Source organism: Apteryx mantelli, chromosome 2 (genome assembly GCF_036417845.1).
Source record: "Apteryx mantelli isolate bAptMan1 chromosome 2, bAptMan1.hap1, whole genome shotgun sequence".
NCBI lineage: Eukaryota > Metazoa > Chordata > Aves > Apterygiformes > Apterygidae > Apteryx > Apteryx mantelli.
This window is the reverse complement of record NC_089979.1, coordinates 162580398-162600085: the sequence shown is the minus strand read 5'-3', so window position 1 is coordinate 162600085 and position 19688 is coordinate 162580398. Positions and strand designations below refer to the sequence as shown.

General features: G+C 41.3%; 1 protein-coding gene across 4 annotated transcripts in view; it reads right to left on the bottom strand.

Annotated features, from left to right (window-relative positions):
• Window positions 1-2630: 2630 nt before the first annotated feature.
• Window positions 2631-19688, bottom strand: part of KMT2C (lysine methyltransferase 2C) — a 204826-nt gene continuing 187768 nt past the window's right edge. For all 4 annotated transcript variants that reach the window (XM_067291962.1, XM_067291963.1, XM_067291964.1 and 1 more), the window contains 17 exons: window positions 19327-19539; window positions 18700-18864; window positions 17319-17460; window positions 16409-16556; window positions 14854-15032; window positions 14603-14757; window positions 14158-14410; window positions 13434-13573; window positions 12283-12387; window positions 9194-10313; window positions 7974-8110; window positions 7669-7811; window positions 7224-7392; window positions 6238-6354; window positions 5410-5483; window positions 4921-5029; window positions 2631-4643 (listed from right to left, as the gene is read on the bottom strand). In XM_067291962.1, coding sequence (XP_067148063.1) covers window positions 4551-4643; window positions 4921-5029; window positions 5410-5483; window positions 6238-6354; window positions 7224-7392; window positions 7669-7811; window positions 7974-8110; window positions 9194-10313; window positions 12283-12387; window positions 13434-13573; window positions 14158-14410; window positions 14603-14757; window positions 14854-15032; window positions 16409-16556; window positions 17319-17460; window positions 18700-18864; window positions 19327-19539 — 3462 coding nt within the window. In that variant the 3' untranslated portion in view covers window positions 2631-4550. The remainder of the gene's footprint in view (window positions 4644-4920; window positions 5030-5409; window positions 5484-6237; window positions 6355-7223; window positions 7393-7668; window positions 7812-7973; window positions 8111-9193; window positions 10314-12282; window positions 12388-13433; window positions 13574-14157; window positions 14411-14602; window positions 14758-14853; window positions 15033-16408; window positions 16557-17318; window positions 17461-18699; window positions 18865-19326; window positions 19540-19688) is intronic.

Here is a 19688-nt window from a genome sequence, read left to right as displayed (position 1 = left end):
CGCCAGGCCTCCTGCCGCGGGAAGCGGGGAGCCGCGAGTCACAGGAGCGCGCAGAACAAGGTAAGCAGGGCTTTAAGTATCGTAACCCAGACCGCTAGGCCGAAGTGGAAGTTCGTCCGGATAAAGCATTGTAACGTGAGTAATTAGACACCAGCCAAGCTCCTTCCTTCCAGTGAGTCGCTAGAAACGACCACAGCCCTCTTCAGCAGTTGTCCGTCAGTTGAGGCCCCTACCACGAGCCTCCCCGTGGCGGTCGGGCCCTTCGAGGGAGCGCAGAGTCCGGAAATCGCTTCCCAAACGCCTGGTGAAGGGTGGCAGCGCTGTCTGGCCTTGGGGCCTGGAACAGGTTCACGCTGTGGCTGCTCGCAGCAGCCTCCGGCCCTGCCCCGTAGCTGCAGCTTGCAGCAGTGGCTGTAAGGTGGCCTAAAACGGACCTGAGCAGTTTGCCAATGGCTCCAGAGCGGATTTACGATGAACGCAAATACCCGTTTCCTTGTGGCGACGCCTCGGTGAGTTTTGTGCATGGGATTAATTCCAGTCCTCGTGGGGGAGAAGGGTGAGCTGCGGCTTCTTTTATGCCTGTCTGGTTAGTCCTGACTGCTCCTGGGAGCTGGGGAGAAGCAGCCGGGGATGCGGGTGCAGCTGCTCCCGGCTCTTTGGGGGGCTTGGCCCTAGCTGGGAAATTTTTGTGGCTGTCACGTTGGATGTGCCCCAGCTTTGCTGGCTTTCTTTTTGGTGGCCTTTATGTTGTCTGTTTCAAAGGAATCAAAAACCAAACTCCTCCTCCAACAGGCAACGCAGATGTTTTCTTTATTTACTGAGTTTATTGCCGCAGAGGATTTTTGACCTTTTGCTACTCTGTGGGGAAAGTTGGAGGCTGCTGTCAAAAACGTGGTCCTTAAGGCTGCAAAAAATAGACAAATACATAAAGTGGATGGAGCACTGAATTGCGGCTGGCTTGTTACTTAATATGAAGATAGATAGATAGATAAATAAATAGTCTTGCTCATACTGTCTCTATAAAATAATTCACTTTTTTACCCCATACATATTAGCCACCTATAACATTTTGAGACTTGTTGTCTGAAGGAATTGTAACCCTCCTTCTACTGCATTGCTGTTGTCTGGGCATCTTTCTTTCTCTTACCATGTGCAAAGACAGATGCTGCACATGTCCTAGGCACAGCTAGGACTTACTTACTTACTTACTATCGATCGGCTAATACAAGCACAGACAGCTGTGCAAACCAGCATGTTGTTAGCAGCCGAAGCGCTGCTGCGCTCGCCCGCAGGCCCCATGGTTGCAGGAGCGCTACTGAGCTTTGTGCTGCACCGCGTGTGCCGAGCTGCCGCAGGGGCCTAGGAACAGGCGCCTGGTTCCAGGAACACGTTGAGGCAACGACATCTCACGCTGGGTCAATCAATCATCTTCTTTTTTTTTTTTTTTTTTTCCCCAGTGAATTTTTGGCCAGAGCGGTGTCTATTTAGCGTGTCTGTTCTTCAGCCATACCACTAGGTCACCAGGTCCTAAGTTTGAACGAGTGATAGATCTTGTCTGTAAACAGCCAGTGCTGAATCCGTTGCTTTTCCTGGCTAGGCGTTAGGGGTGCTGCCTGGGATTAGGCGGCGATGCATAGTCTTCTGCCTCTATTTTAGTGATGACTAACAGCCGACTCTTGATAATGATGTGGTTGACTAGGATGACTAAAAGGAAAAGGCTCATCATCCATGAATTATAAGCTCTCATGACCCTCAGTTTGCCATTGGCATGCTGAGAAATTTGTTACTTGTAAAGCAACAATGCCTAGGAGCATTTTTAAGCCTCCGTGTTTCCTTCGTGAAGCCTCATGGAGGTGGTGGTGACCATGGCCCATTGCCTGACTTTGAAAGCGAGGAAGGGGACCTGCTTCGTGGCTCGTTTCTCTAGCCTTTCCTCAGGTTGTGCTCCCCTCTCTGCTGCGCGTATGTGCCAGGGTGGAGGCTGGGGTTCGGGAGAGAAACCACTTTCCTGCCAAGGCACCGCTGCCTTGAACAGCAGCGCCCAGAGCCCTGGCCTCGTGGCGCTTTGAGCCTGGCCCGAGGGGAGCCACCGTTTCCTCCGCAGGCGCTGAAGGAGCAGCGCAGGCAGCGTGGTTCTGCGCAGCAGCCGAGCCCTTGCACCGAAAGCCCGTCTTCACGCAAACAAGCGACACGAGGTTCTACAGCAGAACAGCTGGGAAGGGCCGTTCCTGTTCCTTCCTTCCCCCGGAGGCAGAGAAGCCGCTGCCTCCGCTGAAGCGGTTCAACTTGTCGCCGGAGCCTGCGAACGCCCCTCGGGCAGCTCCTCGCTTTGGCCGCGTAAGGGGAGGCCCTGCCCAGCACGGCAGCGTTTTCTTTTGCTAGCGCAGAGCGGCAGCCGGCGCTCGCCGAGGCGGCGGAGAGGAGCCAGGGCTGCAGCGCAGCGCCGGGGCAGGGCCGCGAGCTCCCCCAGCCCCGGCGCTGCTGCCAGCGCTGCCCGGCCGCGGCGCCGACGGTTTGGGGCAGGTCGCGGCGGAGACGAGAGGGGGCCGAACGCTCCTCGCGGGTGGAAGCAGCGATGAAATCCTGAAACACCTGGAAAGAGAGACCCCCAATGAGAGCAGGAGACGTGATTTATAGATGTAAAATATTTTTATTTGTAAATGCTGATCTTCTAAATCTGTTTCCACAAATTCCAAAACCCATAACACTCTGTATACTTCAAAAAATTCATTTTTTTGTGGTGTTTTTGTTTTTTTTTTGCCAACATTAGATACTATTATACAGAACAGAAAAAAACTGTAGGACAAATACTGGTAGGATGTTGGAATATTGTACAAGAGAAGAAAAATATTCAAGAAACAATTTCATACAGCTATTTATCAAGAGAAAAATATATACAATTGATTTATTCTGTAAGATAAAAATACATCATGCCATATACATTACAAGTTCAGAACTGTATTACTGAATATACCAACAGTTTACAGTCCACTTTAATTGTGCACACAAAAAAAAAACTTCATTTTTTTTTTATATTTAGTCTGTGAAGTGTCAGTACCAGAATTTTAAGTACAAAATAAAAAGCTAACCTGGTTCAAAATGCTGATTAAGTTTCTACAAGCAAACACAAAACAGTGTTTATTTTTTTTTAAAGAAATGTAAACAAAACAATCCATACAAACACGTCTTTAAATTACATTTTCCAAAACCCTATTGCCAGAGTCCTGCAGCTGCAAGCACGTTACATCTAATTTTTTTCCTCGTTTTCCTCTTACGACGGCTATCGTATCAGACTTACGCTCATCTACATGATTCTATGCTGTTTACATGATTTAATGTAGGCTGAACAGTCACCTAATCTGGACTACTTTTGCTGAAGAAAAAACAATGTTCAGCCTCTATTTTGGGTGGTTTTAGCAGTTATTCACAGTTATCACAAATTGTAAGCACAAAAAACCTGACTTAAGAAATAGGGATGCAACAATATAATACAAATAAAATTAATCAGTCTAAATTACCCAAACATCTACAAAAGTCATAGTTGTAATATACAGGCCTTGTACCAGGCTTAAGGTTTACTTAAAAAAAAAAAAAAAAAAAAATCTAACAGACCACAGTTGAGACTGCTTTAAACATAAAAAACCCCCCTCTCTTTAAATTGAGATTTTGGTTATTCCATAATTGTAATCGCATGTCTATTAATACATGAGATCATATTGTAACATCCCTATTGACATTTTATAATAAGCACCCGAACTGCTGCAGAGTCTGGTAGCATTTGGTCAATAACTATTTTTATACTGTCTTTTTTTCAAAATATTTACACTTTTGTACAAAGTAACAGAGTTTGTTAGTTCTGCAGGTAACAGCAGCAGCTTGGCTTTCTTCTAACTTTCTTTTTAAAAATAGCTTCATTCACTTATTCAATAATAAATACAAAAAGGTTCTCTTATTTTACAGAAATCAAAAACTACAATAAACTGACTCATGGAATCAAGTATTTAAATGTATTTTAGTGCAAGTTATTTTTTCCCTTAGCTCTATCCCTAAGGAAGTCGTTTCAGTACATTCCTTGTTCAGTGGTGTCTACTTTTATTTAAAATTTTTCTTTAATTAGAGGGCCTGCCCCTTTATCAAATAAGGCTGTGGCCAGCACTTTGGACTTCTCCCTTTCGCTGGTGATTTCAGTCTTACATTCATATGTGCCTGCCTGCCCTGCTGCAGGTCAGCCATCGGTTCTTTGCCCAAGTTCAACAGTTTCTCCTTAGTGAGCTCGAAAACAAAAGTGCTGGACCATTCTGTTAATTCAGTTTAACCTCCCCGTGTCCGGAAAGTTAAGACAGCTTCAGATTTTGCCGGCTTGCTTCTGGTGCTTGTTTTTTTTTTTTTTCTTTTCTTTTTTTTTTTAATACTTGAGTAGAAATCTGTACTTCCAGAAGTGATTTTTTTTTTCCCCTTCAAAAAGGCAACAATTTTCTGTCGACAAAATCAAAAATGTGAATCACTTCTTCCTAGGGACAAGCAACCCTCAGAGACAGCAAGGAATGCATCTAGTTCATCCACTTTCGGCAGTTTACAGCTCCACAGTGACATGGAATCTTGTGCTGGTCGTCTTCAAAATCAAACTTATAGTCGTAGCAAAGCTGGAAGAAGATTAAGGAGAACAGTTAGTTAGGAAACATCGGGGTTTTACTACCTCCCTCCTTGTACCCAGAACTCTAAACACTAAAATACAGTTGATATTGCATCGTTAGGAGCTGGCAAGATTTAAACTGGAAGAGGGGAAAGGGAGTGTTGCTCTTCCCCACCCTGAGTAAGCACAAACAACTTGTACTAGGGGCTATAATAATAATAATATAAGTATCTAGAAATAAAATGTAAGCAGCAATAGGTAAGTAAAAATATATGACAGCGCCCTACCTCCTCCCCTTTCTGTATTCTCCTGCTGGAGCTAATGATAATTTTGTGTCCTCTCTCAAAAGTTACCACCTCAGCCACACAGTTAGGCGCACACGAATGGTTGATATACCTGTGAAAAGAGAGTTTGAAAAAGGTAATCTTGTAAGAAGATGCATCACTTGAGGCAAATCTAAAGCAAACCTTAGGATGACCTTAGCTTCAGGGGTGCACTGGCTTTCCAGATATAATTACATTACTCTGTACTTGTTTCTTTACCTAGAAAACGTGAAAAAAATCAAATGTTAACAAGATTCCATTCTTTCTTCACAGCTGTACATCTGCCATCAAATGTAATCAAGGATGAGTAAAGCCAATGAAAAAGGCGGCTTTATTTCGGCGGGCCAGTCGGCAGACTGAGCGTACCAGCCGCTGGGGAACGCGCCGCACGGAGGCAAGGGAACACGGCTAATGGCCGAGCGCGAGCGCCGCGCTCCCTCCGGAGCCACCCACCTGGCAGGGCCGCCCGTCAAGGTAGCATCGATGACGTGATCGTTGTCAATGCGGAACATGTACACGCCACGGTTCTGAAAAACAGAATTAGAAAAAAAAGAAAGACTCCTGTAGATTTTAAAGAATAGTTGACGATGAAAACAACGCAGCAACACGGGACATCTCCAAGTGCTCTGCAGCCACCACCAGACACAGCGCATCGGCTCGCTAGGCGGAGAGCGACTCGTACCCTCCATCTAACACGCGGGGGACTGCCATTAACCTCACTGTTTTACGAGGGAATGGATGGGTCATAAACATAAATCTCTGGTGAATTAGTATTTCCCTCCAGTGGTGTACTAATAGCTTGGATTTCTTTACCACCTTTCATCTAGGATCTTGATGTGCTTCACAAATGCTTATTAACTGTTACAATACCTCTGTGTTAGACAAAGAAGCTCGCTTTAAATTTTTAGAAGTACTCATTAAAAATTGAGATCCTGACATCTCTGCAAGAGCTCTCTTTTTGTCCTCCAGCAAAGAGGATATATATTGCCTATCTGACTGCGGTGCTGTGAGATTTATTAAACATTTAAGCACTCTGAGATCCTTTGATAAGAACCACTGTAAACTCCCAGGTTTATATTTTTAGCCTGTTGCATTTATAGCACAGCAGCAGACAGAATCCAGGAGACCCGACTCCTGTTGCCCTGCTGCAGTCGGCGGCGAGCGCGGCCTCCCCCTCACCCGTGCGTTTATCAACAGAAAGGCAGCGTGTGTTTTGTTGCGCAAACATTTGGAAAGGGAGGCGGAAAATAACAACAACAGTGAACAAATATTACTCAGTACCTGAGATTCATAAAGCTTCTCCTTCCTGTTTGCTACCTCATTCCGGATAATAGTTCCGATATATTCAATGACCATAGTGTGCTTTTCAATGTCTCTAGCAGCATATAGGCCCAGGCCCTACAAAAAAACATGCTGTGATTTAGAATTGCATAATAAATTTACATGCAACACTTCATTCCTCTGGGTGCCCCCAAACCATTCCTGGAGAAAATCATGCAAAAAGTAAACTTCCCAGAAAGAATAAAGTGGCACGGTTCGGTAACTGAGGTTTTAACAATCCTTTCTTAATGATGCAGAGCCCAGATTTACATTAAGTTTTTAAGATGCAAGGAAATGTACTGGAGTGTTTGGCTTCCATCTAGGTGAGCAAGCAGGCTTCTCACTGTACCTGCTTGGGTTGCTTAAAGGTTATAAATTCACTGAAAAACAGAGGAGGCCTTACTAGACTGGAAGAACATAATAGGAACACGACCGCACAGTTAAGTCCAACCTAGAATAAACAACAGCTATGTTCATACATAGCAAGATACACTATAAAGTTTTTGCAAAATAGTTTGTGCAGCAAAACCACCAAGAGAATGACACAGGGCAATGAATTCATTTTATCTTATTTTGTGAATGCAAGCAAGCATTTAACTCTTCCTGCTCGTCTCGTACCGTTCTACAGCTTGATCTCAGCACGTCATATTTCCACGGATGCTGTTTGTAGAACTAAATATTCATATCTTTATTACGTCTTACTGATTTTTTGAGAAATATGCTAAAAAGACCTTGAAAGAAAAGGACTCATTTATTTTCTATGCAGCTGTAACAAATCAAATTGTAAGACACTGACATTACTTAAAAAGAAATCTTATTTGGAGTCTACGGAAGTGATTTACCACATACAAGTTGCCAATTTTGGGAAGAGACCTGAAGGAATTTTACAACTGCTTTATTTTTCAAAAATGTTATTTCTATATAAATTGCCTAATATGAGAACTGACCTGAATCCGCGAGCGAGCTAGATACACATTGGACTTCCATTCAGTTTTCATTTTCCGGTACTGAGAGGACTTGGAATGGACGAACTGCTTACTGTAAGGCGCGTTCAGTTCTCCCGTAACTGTGCTCTGAAATGACTTCGACGTGCTGGTGCTATTCAAGGTGTGAGGCCTGTAGGAATTGGGCATGTAACAGGAAAGAATACAAGAAAAACTGAAGATTTCTCTGAAAACAGCCACAAAACCAATTATTTATTTATTTTTTTTTTTTTTAGACATACACACACTTAAAGCCAGCTAGCAGAGACAACAAAGCAATTCCTTTAGATTTGGGCATGCACATACACAGCCAAAGACGACAGGGTTTGTAAGCAGCAGACGAAAGCACAAATAACCCTAAGCAGCCTATAAACCCTGGGCTGTACTATGTGAAATTAAAACAAAATACCTTAACACAAACCTCTTGACATGGGTACTCATTTTAGGCTCGGCACGGGCACAGCCCGTGGGGTTGATGGCAAGAGGAAGTTCCATTAAGGGGTTTCGGCCATAGCGGAAAGTGTAGTTCTCACAGGCCTCAACCCCTGGAAGCTGCAAGAAAACAGAAACAAAAACAAAAAAAATCCAAGTAATTATATGCTAACAGTACATAACAAAACAGCCACTTTCCAGACTTCTTCCCCTTCTCATGTGTGTATGAGATATCTGACAATTTGGGGTGATCCAGCCAGAACTGTGATGGTGAAGACTCACCGATTCAGCAATCCTTGCCACTGCAGAGACTGTCAAACCAAAGAGGTCTTCACCCTTCAAATATCCAGGGAACAGCTGGAGCATTTCAGATTCTTTTCTTACAGAAGCAACAGGCTCCAAGATTTTATCCCACACACCTACATAACCATACAGAATAAGAATTACAAGGCTCAAAGAAATTACGGTCCATTGCACTAGTTTTGAACTAATGGCTGAAGAGATCAGGAACCAGAAATCAATATTTAAAAAGCAATTTTATCACTAATTATATAAATAAACAGGCTAGTGTTTCAAAAGTGAAAGGGAGAATCATTTGATGAGTCACTGTTTTGTCTCGAACAAGCTCCAAGCCAACATGACATTTCTGTTGCACCTTCATTCCCAGGAATGCAGCTTTTATATTCGTAGCATAAAAACTTGCAGTTCCCTACCGATATGCCTTGCTCTTCAGGGAATCGGGCAGAGAAGCTTCTAAAGCTGCTAAAAAATTCTCCTTAGGAAACCTGCACAATGCAGAATTTTCTAAAAAATAAACTTCATTTTCTATTTCCATAAAATTGAGTGCTGAGTGTAATCCATTTAAGTGGGCAACTATCCAGGCAGTGGTTTAAGCGCGCTGCGGGTGCTGATCCACTCAGCCTTGCTCTGCCCAAAGTGGTTAAACCCAGAGCATTACCGGCACCGTTCACACGTCCAAGTGCCTGGACCTGCCCTGTGTGTTTGCAATCCGATGTATCGCCCTTCCCACCCCCAGAGACAACAAACTCAGGCTCCGGAAATGACTTGGCCAACTCACTATCTTTCCATTACTTACAAACTTCAGCACAGCTGGTTCAAAGATAATTGTGTAATAATAATGTCAAAGTCACTGCTCAGAAACCTACACTAACATTTCTACTATTTGAATTCATTTTTAATACCCCATCTAGGTTTTCCTCTGTGAGTTTATTACAAATACCCTTCTTTCATTTGCAGCTCATACTATTTCTTCAAAGCTGTCCTCAGTCTTCACAGCATTATATTAAAAAGGCACAGTACTAAATAAAGCCATTCACCACAGCAATCACATCCGTGGAAGCTCAGTATAACCATTACATTGCAATTTCTGAAATAAAACAATGTGCAAAATTTGACACATTTATCATACATACGATAAATACAGTAGTATTAAAACAAATGGTGGATCCACAGAAGTCATCGCTTTAGTTTAGCAAATTTACCTTTTGGTGTTGTGTCTGTAAGAACCAGATCTTCATGGCCTTGCTCCACAACCTTGATGACAAATAATGGAAGCCCATCCTTCTCCTCAATCGAGCAGAGATAGCGACAGCGTCTGTTTGCATATCTCATGCTCCAGTACAAGCGGCTGGCCTCGTATCCCACAGGGAAGAGCGCTTTGGAGGAGTGGAAGGCCTGCATCTGCTGGGGCAGCAGCTGACCAATGGCATGGAAAATCAGGCTTCCTACGCGGAAAGTGTGGTCACGTTCTCCTCGCTGTACTATGCTAGCAATCTGCCGCACTTCATCGCGCTGAACGTAGACCCTCCTGAAGACCGCAAAGTAACTAAGTTCTTGCTCATGAGTTCCCTTTGGTTTGTGCATGGGGCAAAGCATGGTCTTGTCTTTAAAAAACATGCATTGTGCTTTAATGGCACAGGTAAAGTGATAAATATTGGTGCACCTTAACCTGTGACAACCGCTGGTGGCGCCCATTTTGTGACAAAACATGCATTTCATTTGCAAGCCTCTTCGCAGTGCTAGTTCCACGTTTATTAAGGCACCAGCTTGTGTCTCATAGACTTCTGTAGACCAAAGAGCACAGTTCAAATGGACCCAAAGGTCTAAATCAAGGTTAAGAAGCCTTGCTGGTCCATCAGTTAATCCATCACCCTCCTCATGACAGAAGCAACATTTCCTATAGTCTTTAGGCACAGGATCTGGTTTAAGGGTTGTGCCCAATTTTTTAAGAAATTCATCTATTTCTTCTTCACAAGGAGGTTTGAATGATCCTTTAGGAATCACAATCTGGATGCTCCATTTCTTCCATTTCATTCCTTTCCATTTCTTACTTGGAGGCCGACAGTCATCAAGACTACTGTGTATTGCTTTTAACCTAGGTTTTAGTTTCACTGTTACCTTAAGCTCATCCGGTTTTGCCTCTACCTTGGCTGCTTCAAATGCAGGAGGGAACATGATTGGGGGTGAAGACGGTGGAGAAACTTTTTCCTGCAACTGAGGCAGACAGTGGACATCCAAAGTGGAGATGTTGTTGCTGTACTGATGGAATGCTTTAGGTGGCCTTTCTTTCATTGGCGACTGCGGCAAAGATGGAACTGATTCCTGATAAATCAACAGAAAACTCTTTAAAAAAAATCCCCAACCATTAAATGCCCCTTGAAAACACTCTGAGGTCAGAACTGAATTGAAGAGGTTATTCAGAATGCCTGAAATCATGATGCAGCAACGGAATAAATAAGATGGTAATTATCTTGACTCATGCTATCACAACTTGTGCTGGGCTACAGAGTACTACAGTTTTCCTGATCAACCTCAAACATGGCTCCCTTTAATACAGAAGAGGAAACACAAATAATCCTTTGTCCAGGTTTTGAGAAAAAACAAAAAAATCAAATGTCTTAGATAAGGTAACTGACAGATTTAATACTTAGGTATTTTTAGAAAGTTTGTACAGCTTCCCCCAATGGGTTATAACACAAACTAATCTAAAATATGGGTCACATAATTAATTGAAAGAATAAGAAATTTGTTATTTGGTAGTTTTCATGGAAACAAGTGAGGAGTAAATTCCTGCAGGGCTCTGGCTTAGTCATATACCTTGAGGTATTAACTATTCAGTCACAGGAAACAAGAATTAAACCTGGAGAGATTTAAAAAGAAAGAAAAAAAACGAGAAACCAAGGAGAACAATGGAAGTTTAGATTCAAAGTGCTTCATGTGCTTTGTATGATTAATCTTGAAAGAGTAAATGAAAGGATTAAGAGGCGGAACGTGAAATTTAATTAACTTAATTATGTACATGGTGATGCACTTGTGCAGAAAATGACACCCAGTTTTAATGCTAGTGAGCATGAGTTACACGGCACACTAAAAGGATGTGGATATAACTATATATCTTCTCATCCATCATTTCTTCCTGTTTCTTCTGAAAAAATAAGTAGGATGTATTTGAAGGAAGCCTGCATATTATACAGTATGAGAAAGAAAGCACGAATTATGTAATGCTTGAAGCATGTGGCCAGTGATGCCTATCAGTTTAGGGAAAAAAGGAACATTTGAACCAGGAAAAGCAGAAACTAAGCTAGCTAAAAGCAGCTGTCAAAAGATTTTATCTGTGAAGTGAAAATAAACCTATCCAGATCATTTAGTCTTGAATGAAGACTATTTAATTGCAATTATTAAATGAATAGAGATAAATTTAAGTGTTTTACCAACGTTAAGTTATTAGTAAGTATAATTTGAGAATCTACTTGAGGATCTACTAAGCTTATATTGGGACCATCCTCACCCTAAGAGACTTAACCCATATCTGCCTTTGAAACTAAATGTACCTGAACATAACAAGAAACAGTGTCCTGTGCAGAAGTACTGAGTTCCTTTAAGTTTTGCTGGATATCTCTCCTAGTGCCCATAGGTAGAAAATTGAAGCACAGTATTCTGTGCACCTGCGAAAAATCCCCGGCCTAATCCCACTTTCGATTAAGCAAATTTCTTTATATGTTGTGCAAAATTCTATCTCCAATACTTACAAGCTATTTTTCCTTTTCACTGTCAGCCAGCAGACTCTTTATTAATGTTTTGGTAATTAATGCTTGAAAACAGCAACTTTGTCCAAAAAAAAGAATAACTGAGTAAGATTATTTTTCCAGTTACATTAAGAAAATAAAGTCTTTTTGCAGACTTGCAGTTCAGCTTGCACAGTTTTAAATTTTTTACTGTAACATAAGCCAAATAAAAATGCAGAAAACAACCCCAAAAGATGTAACCAGGGTTTGTTACAATGCCTAGAGAACTTAAATGCACAGACCGCTTTTCTGAGATTGGATCTTCAAAGCCTGCAAGGGCAGCAGAAGATGGTTTGTGTTCTGTTATACATCTCCGTTAGACAGGAAGTTTTCTAAATATAAATTCTACTTCATGCTGCTGGTTCCAAATTTCAATGTCCTAATATAGAGCAATTCATTTATAAGCCTCTAAAACAAAGTACAAACACCCCTCAACCCAGTTCTGTTCTTCAAAAAATAGCTGCAATAATCTCTGCTCACTAGGTCTACCGAAGTTGGATACTTACTTTGTTCTCTGAGTTTTTTGCTTGCACAGCTGCTGAATAAAGAACAAAGCAGTTGTTGCTACAGAATACAACGTCCTTCATTTTATCAGCACCTTCTTGGGAATCCTGAGAATCAAGCACAGATTATCAGAAGTGCATTTTAATAGCATTTTTCACATAATAAGTTATTGAAACAAATCTTCCAGTCTGGGCTAGAAACTCTGTCTACCTCTTTATTTGTGGAAAATTTGTGAAATAACGAGCACTACCGTGATATAAATACTTGATTATTTGACAGATCTAACGTTAACACCACCTACAACCTTGTTCGGGAGCACTTCTTGCCTTTAACAGAAGTTTAACAACCAAAATAAAGCACTCTATACTGTGCACCCATCTGCTCCATAGGCACACTTGCTAAGTAGAAATCCGTTTTCTTTTATCTTTAGATGACAAAAGAACGTCTCATTTCAGGCTACTCAAAGACAGATCATACTGTTTTATCTACTGATCCATCTGCAGAACATTACGGTGAATTCAGTGCTTTTATGACTACACAAGCACATTACTTTTGACTATAAATTCTGACTTTATACCTTTGTTGCATAATCACCTCAATCTTATTTAAACAAAGAGCAACAGTACTTTTTTAATGAATGACAGTTCCCAGTGCACATATTCAATATGTGCATATGGCTGTAAGGAGCTGGCTGGGATATTTCTTTACAGAAAAACGAATGATGAAAATACAAAAAGTCAAGACTGAAACCTGACAAATTGTTTCCTGCTCAAAAAAAAAAAAAAAAGGTATCCTTGCTCTTCTATTACTTTTTGAAATGGCAAAATGCCTTACAGACAGACTCTTGCTGAATTATTAAACAGAAGCGGTCATGGAAGGATGGCGGTAGAAGAATTTAGAAAGGTGTCATATATACGGAAACTATTTTAGGAAATTTACTGAAATATATTTTATACAAATAACACCTTTGACATTTCTTATTTGTACTACAAATGTACTTGAAAGTCCACACCCTGAATTAGCACACACAGAGAGGTGGGAATACGGAGAAACTAGGAAGACGATATCAGGCAGCATGATGAGCAGCGACCTTTGCTGCTTTCATTTGCTCACTGACCATTACATGCAAGAAACTAAATTTCTGTTGCAGTACCTGCTTCAGGAAAGGCAGGTCTTTGAAGGATTTCCGCACGCCACTACCAAGAACCACCACTTTGCAATGAGAGCACCATCGAGGTCTCAACGCTGAGCTTTCTGCAATATTTTGACTGTGATCCTTATAGCCACCTATCCCTAGAAAACAGGTAAGATCGTAGAAAGCCATATTAGACTAAATCAAATTTATGCTGAAGTCACAATATTATTCAGTGGTTTAGAGGACTAGCATCCTCCTGGATAGGGTGTGGTAGGCAAGCTTTAAACCATGTCTTAACAGGGAAATTGTTTAAACCAGACCAAAACCAACTATGTCAACATTAAGGCAAAAATACAGTCTTGTATGTCAAATGAGTAATTAAAATAACATAGGAATACATGGTTAAAGACTTCCGTAAAACTTTCTAGAATAGGAACAATCTCCTAGAACAAAAGATTTAAAATCAGACTGGACAGAAAACTTAACAATACTAGTTACTGCCAGAAGAAATACCTCATTGTCAATGAGACAGACAATATAATAGGTCTGATCCATCTCTGATTTCCATTAAGTTATGATTAACATCAGGAGGAGGTCCACAGGTACCGATCACATAAGTATTATTTAAAATAAGAATCAAAGGTTTAATTCCAGAGCATGTATTTATATGGTTGAAATGTATCAACATTGACTCAACTAAAATTTCAGGACTGAAAACTGCACAGAATTGAAGCCTACTCACCATTACTGTTTGCGGGAAATGGCACATTAGGCTGCTTCAGTCCGTAAGACCCTACAAGCCTGGCAGATCCCATGGATCCTGCCTGAGGACCCTGAAATAGTAAGTGCTGTCTGTACTCCATAGATGGGTTCATCCTGTGACTGCTTGCTGCTCCCATGGCGGATGGGACATCTGGAGCATTACTAACCTCATAACTGTTAGGAATTCTGACGTGGAGCAGATTGGAGAATGCAGCTACTACATTACTAATGTTCTAAAAACAATAATAAAAACACCTTTGTTTTAACCAGACAGGCAGTAAAACAGCAATAAGATTAAATTATTACAAATTACAACAGCTGCTTTATTATACTATTCTACAACCCATTCTAATAGTTATTACTTATAAAACATGTTAACTCCTGCTATATTTTATATACATAACACACAAGCTTATTTCTTTTACCTCAGCAGCTGTGGGATGTAAAGTAATTGCTACAGATATAAGGCCAGATTTAGGACCATTCTGGGATGGTCCGAGCTGAGAGGCAAAGAAGCCAGAACCAGGTAATGCTCCTGAACCAGGTTCTGATTTTATATAATTCCTTTTGGCTTCTGAACCTGGAAATAAAATGAAATACACATGAGGTTAATCCTACATGGGTATGAATGGAAAAAAAAGCCTAGTCTTAATCGTTTCTGCTATTGCAGTCTCACCTTTTCCAGTACTGCTGGGTAGGATAGGAATGATGGGAGATGGTACAGGTTCTGGATTCTCCTCCTTCACGACTGACAAATCTGGATACCTACTTATTTCCATTCCCACCACGCTTTCAGGAGAGGAAGAAGGAACAAAACTGTCAGGAGTGTCCCTATCCTCACAGTGATCTTGAACCCTGGAACAAAACCCAGAAGAAATGTTTTGGAAACAGTCTAAAAACCCTTGGTGAGCCAAAGTTACAAATCATGACCATTACAGATCTATCATGAACTTGCTTCTTACTACTAGTCACAGAAGGCAGTTATGTGTTACGCCATTATTCCCGCGTATCTACTGCTCCAGTGCACAAGGTGGTTTCTTGGGAAAGACACACAAAAGAAAGGAGGCACTAACGAAGCCCAGGCTCCCTCACAGAACTGTCCATTTCCCACAGCTCTACCTACCTGAGTAAAAATCATACTAATACTTAAACTCTTTGTGATGGATATTTCTATCCAAGGCTATTATACTACTATTACAGTCACTTACTCATCTATTGAAAAAAAGTTATCAACCGGTATTTCTCTTACTCTTCATTATATATTCCCTCTTCTTCCCAAGGGAAGGAGGGCATCTGAGATAGATTTGCTGTTAAAAGTCGAGTCACTTTTCTGCTCTCATTGGCCCAGTACTTGCTGATTGACCTCTTTACTTACACAAAATGAGAATTCGTGTCACCAGGCCTGAAGGGTATACAGAAGATTGGAAAGCTGCTTTGGATTAATGTACAAATCTGTGAGTGTTTTTAAACGTGTTCAAAATTCATGCCATTTTGAGCAAGCCTTCACCTACTGGATTTATTACAGCCATCTATGTCGGATTAGCATACTCCAGTGCCTCACAGACTTTAACCCTATCTTCATTCTCAAAGACTTCCGATATGGGAAGGTGCTATTATTCTCCCTTCAAATTCGGCAAGTAGAGGTAGACAAGACTGTGTGACCGGTCCAAGGCCACACAGAAAATCTACAATAGGGCAGGTATCAATTTTTACGGCCGAATTCACTGGTCCATCCTCCCTCATCCACACACAGGCTTCAGTGCTTCAAAGCTTTGCTTAGCCAAGTGAAAGGGAGATGAAAGGTAAGGGCTTTGTAGGGAAACCTGTATGTTCCAGCAAGCATTTCTCACACATAACAAAAACCGAAATCAGGTAGGGGAATTTTGAGGCTGTCTGACATTTGCACAGTATGTTGTCATCACCACGCCGGCTCCCGGAAGATCAAGTTATATAGTTTTCTTCCACTTTTAATAGAGCAAGGTAATAAATTCTTGACAACTAATCAGGATATAGTGTCTAGCAATGGCAGAAGTCACCTTTTCCACTACCCTGCTGTCCTACAGGTGGAATGCTGGGAGTTAATTAGGACAAATAATTCCATTATTTTCTCTGCGCTGTCTAGCTGTGCACAACGGATTTCATTTCTTCACACCTTCACAGACTCATCCCCCTACTGAAAGACCACAGAATTTGTTCCAAGCAAGCATTTAGAGATGTGGGGGAAAACCTACCTTAACTCCTCCTGATTGTTGTGAGGTGGTGTTGGAAGTGAAGCAGGAACATCCACAGTTTTAGGGCCCTGAGCCATTGCTCTAGCTAATAAATCATCCTGTGGCCTGAAAGGCAACTGGAACTGCTTTGGTCCCAGAGCTTTGGTAACTAAAAACGGAGAAACACAGCCCAATGAGACATAGGTACAGCTCTTCTTATTGATATATGTTTTGTATAACAGGGGACTGGTGGCTCTCAGATGCAACCAAGGCATTACAGCAGACGGTAATACCACTTCCTTGCTTGTAGTTCAAACATTTTTGACTGTTAATAATTAATCTCTACACTCACAAAAACCTGCAAATTTTGAGCAAAAAAGGTTTGTTGCTCTTCAGTGTACTTTCCACCCATTAATATGAGAGGAAAAAAAGCTTTGTAACAATCAATGAAAGGGGTCGGAAAGAAGGGTTTTTATCACAGAACACTCCTCAAAAAAGGGCAGTATAAATGTTATTTAAGAGAAAACAGGTTTTAATTTGACAAAATTGCAAGTATTAGAAATACATATTGACTACATATAAAGCCTAGTGATGACACATTTCAGACAAACTGCTTCTGAGCTCGCTTAACAACCTGGTTAGTCATTTATAGTGGTCATAAAAAAATGATTTTGAGGTTTTCTTTTTCATTTCTTAAGAGTGCTTATAATCTCAACATATTTTGGAAAGGGAAAGGGACAAAACTATCATTTGACTTTATACAGGTATAAAATAAAGCTGGATAAAGATGATGACAACCTTAAAAAGGAGGCGATACATGCTGCTGTCATAAAAGACGACTATACCACCTGAAAAACAGTCCAGTTATCTGTTTTGTAATTCACTACAAACTTGACTCATTTATTAAGGAAGCAGTAAGTATTAGGCTTACCATCATGACCTCCTAACATAACAGCCTTGCCAGCAAGTTCCTCGGTGGTTGCAAAGCCATTTACCAACTTCTGGCATGCCACAGGAGGTGGTGTGGGAGGAAGAGAGGCTGGGGGTGTTGGAGGATTACTCAGATTGTTCTGCTGCAAGAGATTAAAGAACCATAAATTAGCCTTGAAGCAGAGTGAAAACCTACATTGTTCCAGCACTAGGTAAGGTAACCCGCTCGTATTTTTACACTCAGAGGCAGTGCCGATAAACAGTGACAATTAATTTCCAAACATGGGGTGAAATACATGAAAATAGCTGCTATAAAAGACACCGCATTTCTTTTTTTAACATCAACGTATTACCAGGGAAAAACAGTTTACATGAACAGTATACACTACTGAAAGAACCTATAGCTAAATTATTTACACACAAGCATAGCAAGCCTTTTTAGGAACTATCTGGGAGCCCTAGCAAGTAACTACAGTTCAAGCACAGGTCTGAACTCAAGAGCGTGAGAGCTATTCCACAGCGACTCTCAGTCGCAGTAAACGAGTGAGCTGATCCCTTCTCGCTAAAGGGAAGCGACCTCACATTGACCACAGGACGAGCTGTCACTGAAGCAGTTACCGTGGAGAAGCAGATCCACTGCAAGTTCACGCTCCAGGTTACTCCTCGCTAGCTCGCTCAACTGCCCATATTTGCAATGAAAATTAAATGATAGTTTCAGCATCTACTCTTGTTGCAACCATGCCTACAAAGCCAATACATATTGTTCACTTTGGAGGCCAGCAACTTTTTCTGCTGGGTCAGATTCTCAGTTATTTCATGTATGGCTGGAGCAAATGCCTGTTTTCTAACCAGTTAATGAATTTATTAGGGTAGCCAAGCAGCAAATATGATTCTGTCTGATCACTATCTTCCTACTCTCCCAGTTTTGCCTCTCTGATCTCAGAGATTGAGTTTTAAATTTTGTGGGTTATTAGCTCATCAACAAACTGACTGTTTTGTTAAGAGTTCTTAGGTTCTTAGTTAGGGCTTAGTGGACAAATGAGGAAAGTCTATTTCTCATTTAATTCACATTAAGAGATGCTTTAGTGCTTTCAATGACTTTGTGAAGTACTGGGAATTCAGCCTTTTCTGCTCCATAAAACTGTAACTACAATTGTCACCACTTAGCATCCATTTGTAAATGGAATACTTGTACTTAAATTTGTTTACAACACAGTTTCTAGAACTGACTTCCACTTTCAGAGAGGAAAACAAGGACTATCTAGTCTAGCAACAGAAAATTATTTTCTTGTGCTTGCACAAAAGGCAGGAATTCTAACCAACTAGCAGTAATAATGTCATGATCTTCTTTTCTCACAGAGAGTACATAATTAAAACCATACCTTGTAAATGAGCTGGGAGTAGTAATCTGAAGCCCCATCAAGAGTAGCACTACCAAAACTTCCTACAAGTCGATTTCCACCATTTAGCTGGCCACTGCCATAGGGAAGAAAGTGGGCAAAGCTCACTCCAATTATTGGTTCCATCAGAGGCAGAAGAGAAAGCTGCTATATTAAAAGTACAGAAAAATGTTAGAAATGAATTTAACTATAAAACAGACGCATCACAGATCTCCAAACATTAGTAGAGTGGTTTCTAATTAAAAAAAATCTGAATTTACCCCCTATCAGACAACTGTCTCAAACACGGACCATCCTGATGGCTAGGGAAGCTGGTCCCCTGTCCAGCGGGGCCACAGCTCTCTGCTCCGGGCACCCTGGCAGTTCAAGCAAGCAGGCTGCCAGAGCTGAAAGGACTCCCACGGCTTTGAGCCTACTGAATGCCTGCCAAGTCAGAAGAACTTCCAAATTGAAATAAACCCAAACCTTTACATTTCTCAGTCTCTGGAAGTTTTATTTTCTACTGCCCTGTACTCAAAATTCAACTTAGTTATCAACCTCATTCTCCTCGTGAGAGATCCACTCTTTCAAGAATCCTCTTGAGGCACTACCCAGTCTCTATATATTCACCTGTTTTAACTGGATGAATGTATCAGCGTTAGGGTAAATGGCTTGTTTTTCTTCTTCCTCTTTTTTCCTCTTCTTGGACCGTGGAGCTGCCTTCTCTCCTGTCCTCTGGGTTCGCTTATTCCTCTGCTTCTTTGTTTCCTGTCCTACATCTGCTCTTTGAAGCTGGCTGTTACTGCACCCAAATGCACCTTGCATTTGGTTTCCGGCAGTTTGCTGGGATAAAAAAAAGAAAGGTAAATAGAGTTTTTGATGTTTTACGACGTAGCTCATTCAAATTTACTGCATGTTAGTCTAAATGAAGACACACAGTAAAACGTATCACACAGATCACAAACTGTGTTAACACTTTGTTTACTTTGCTA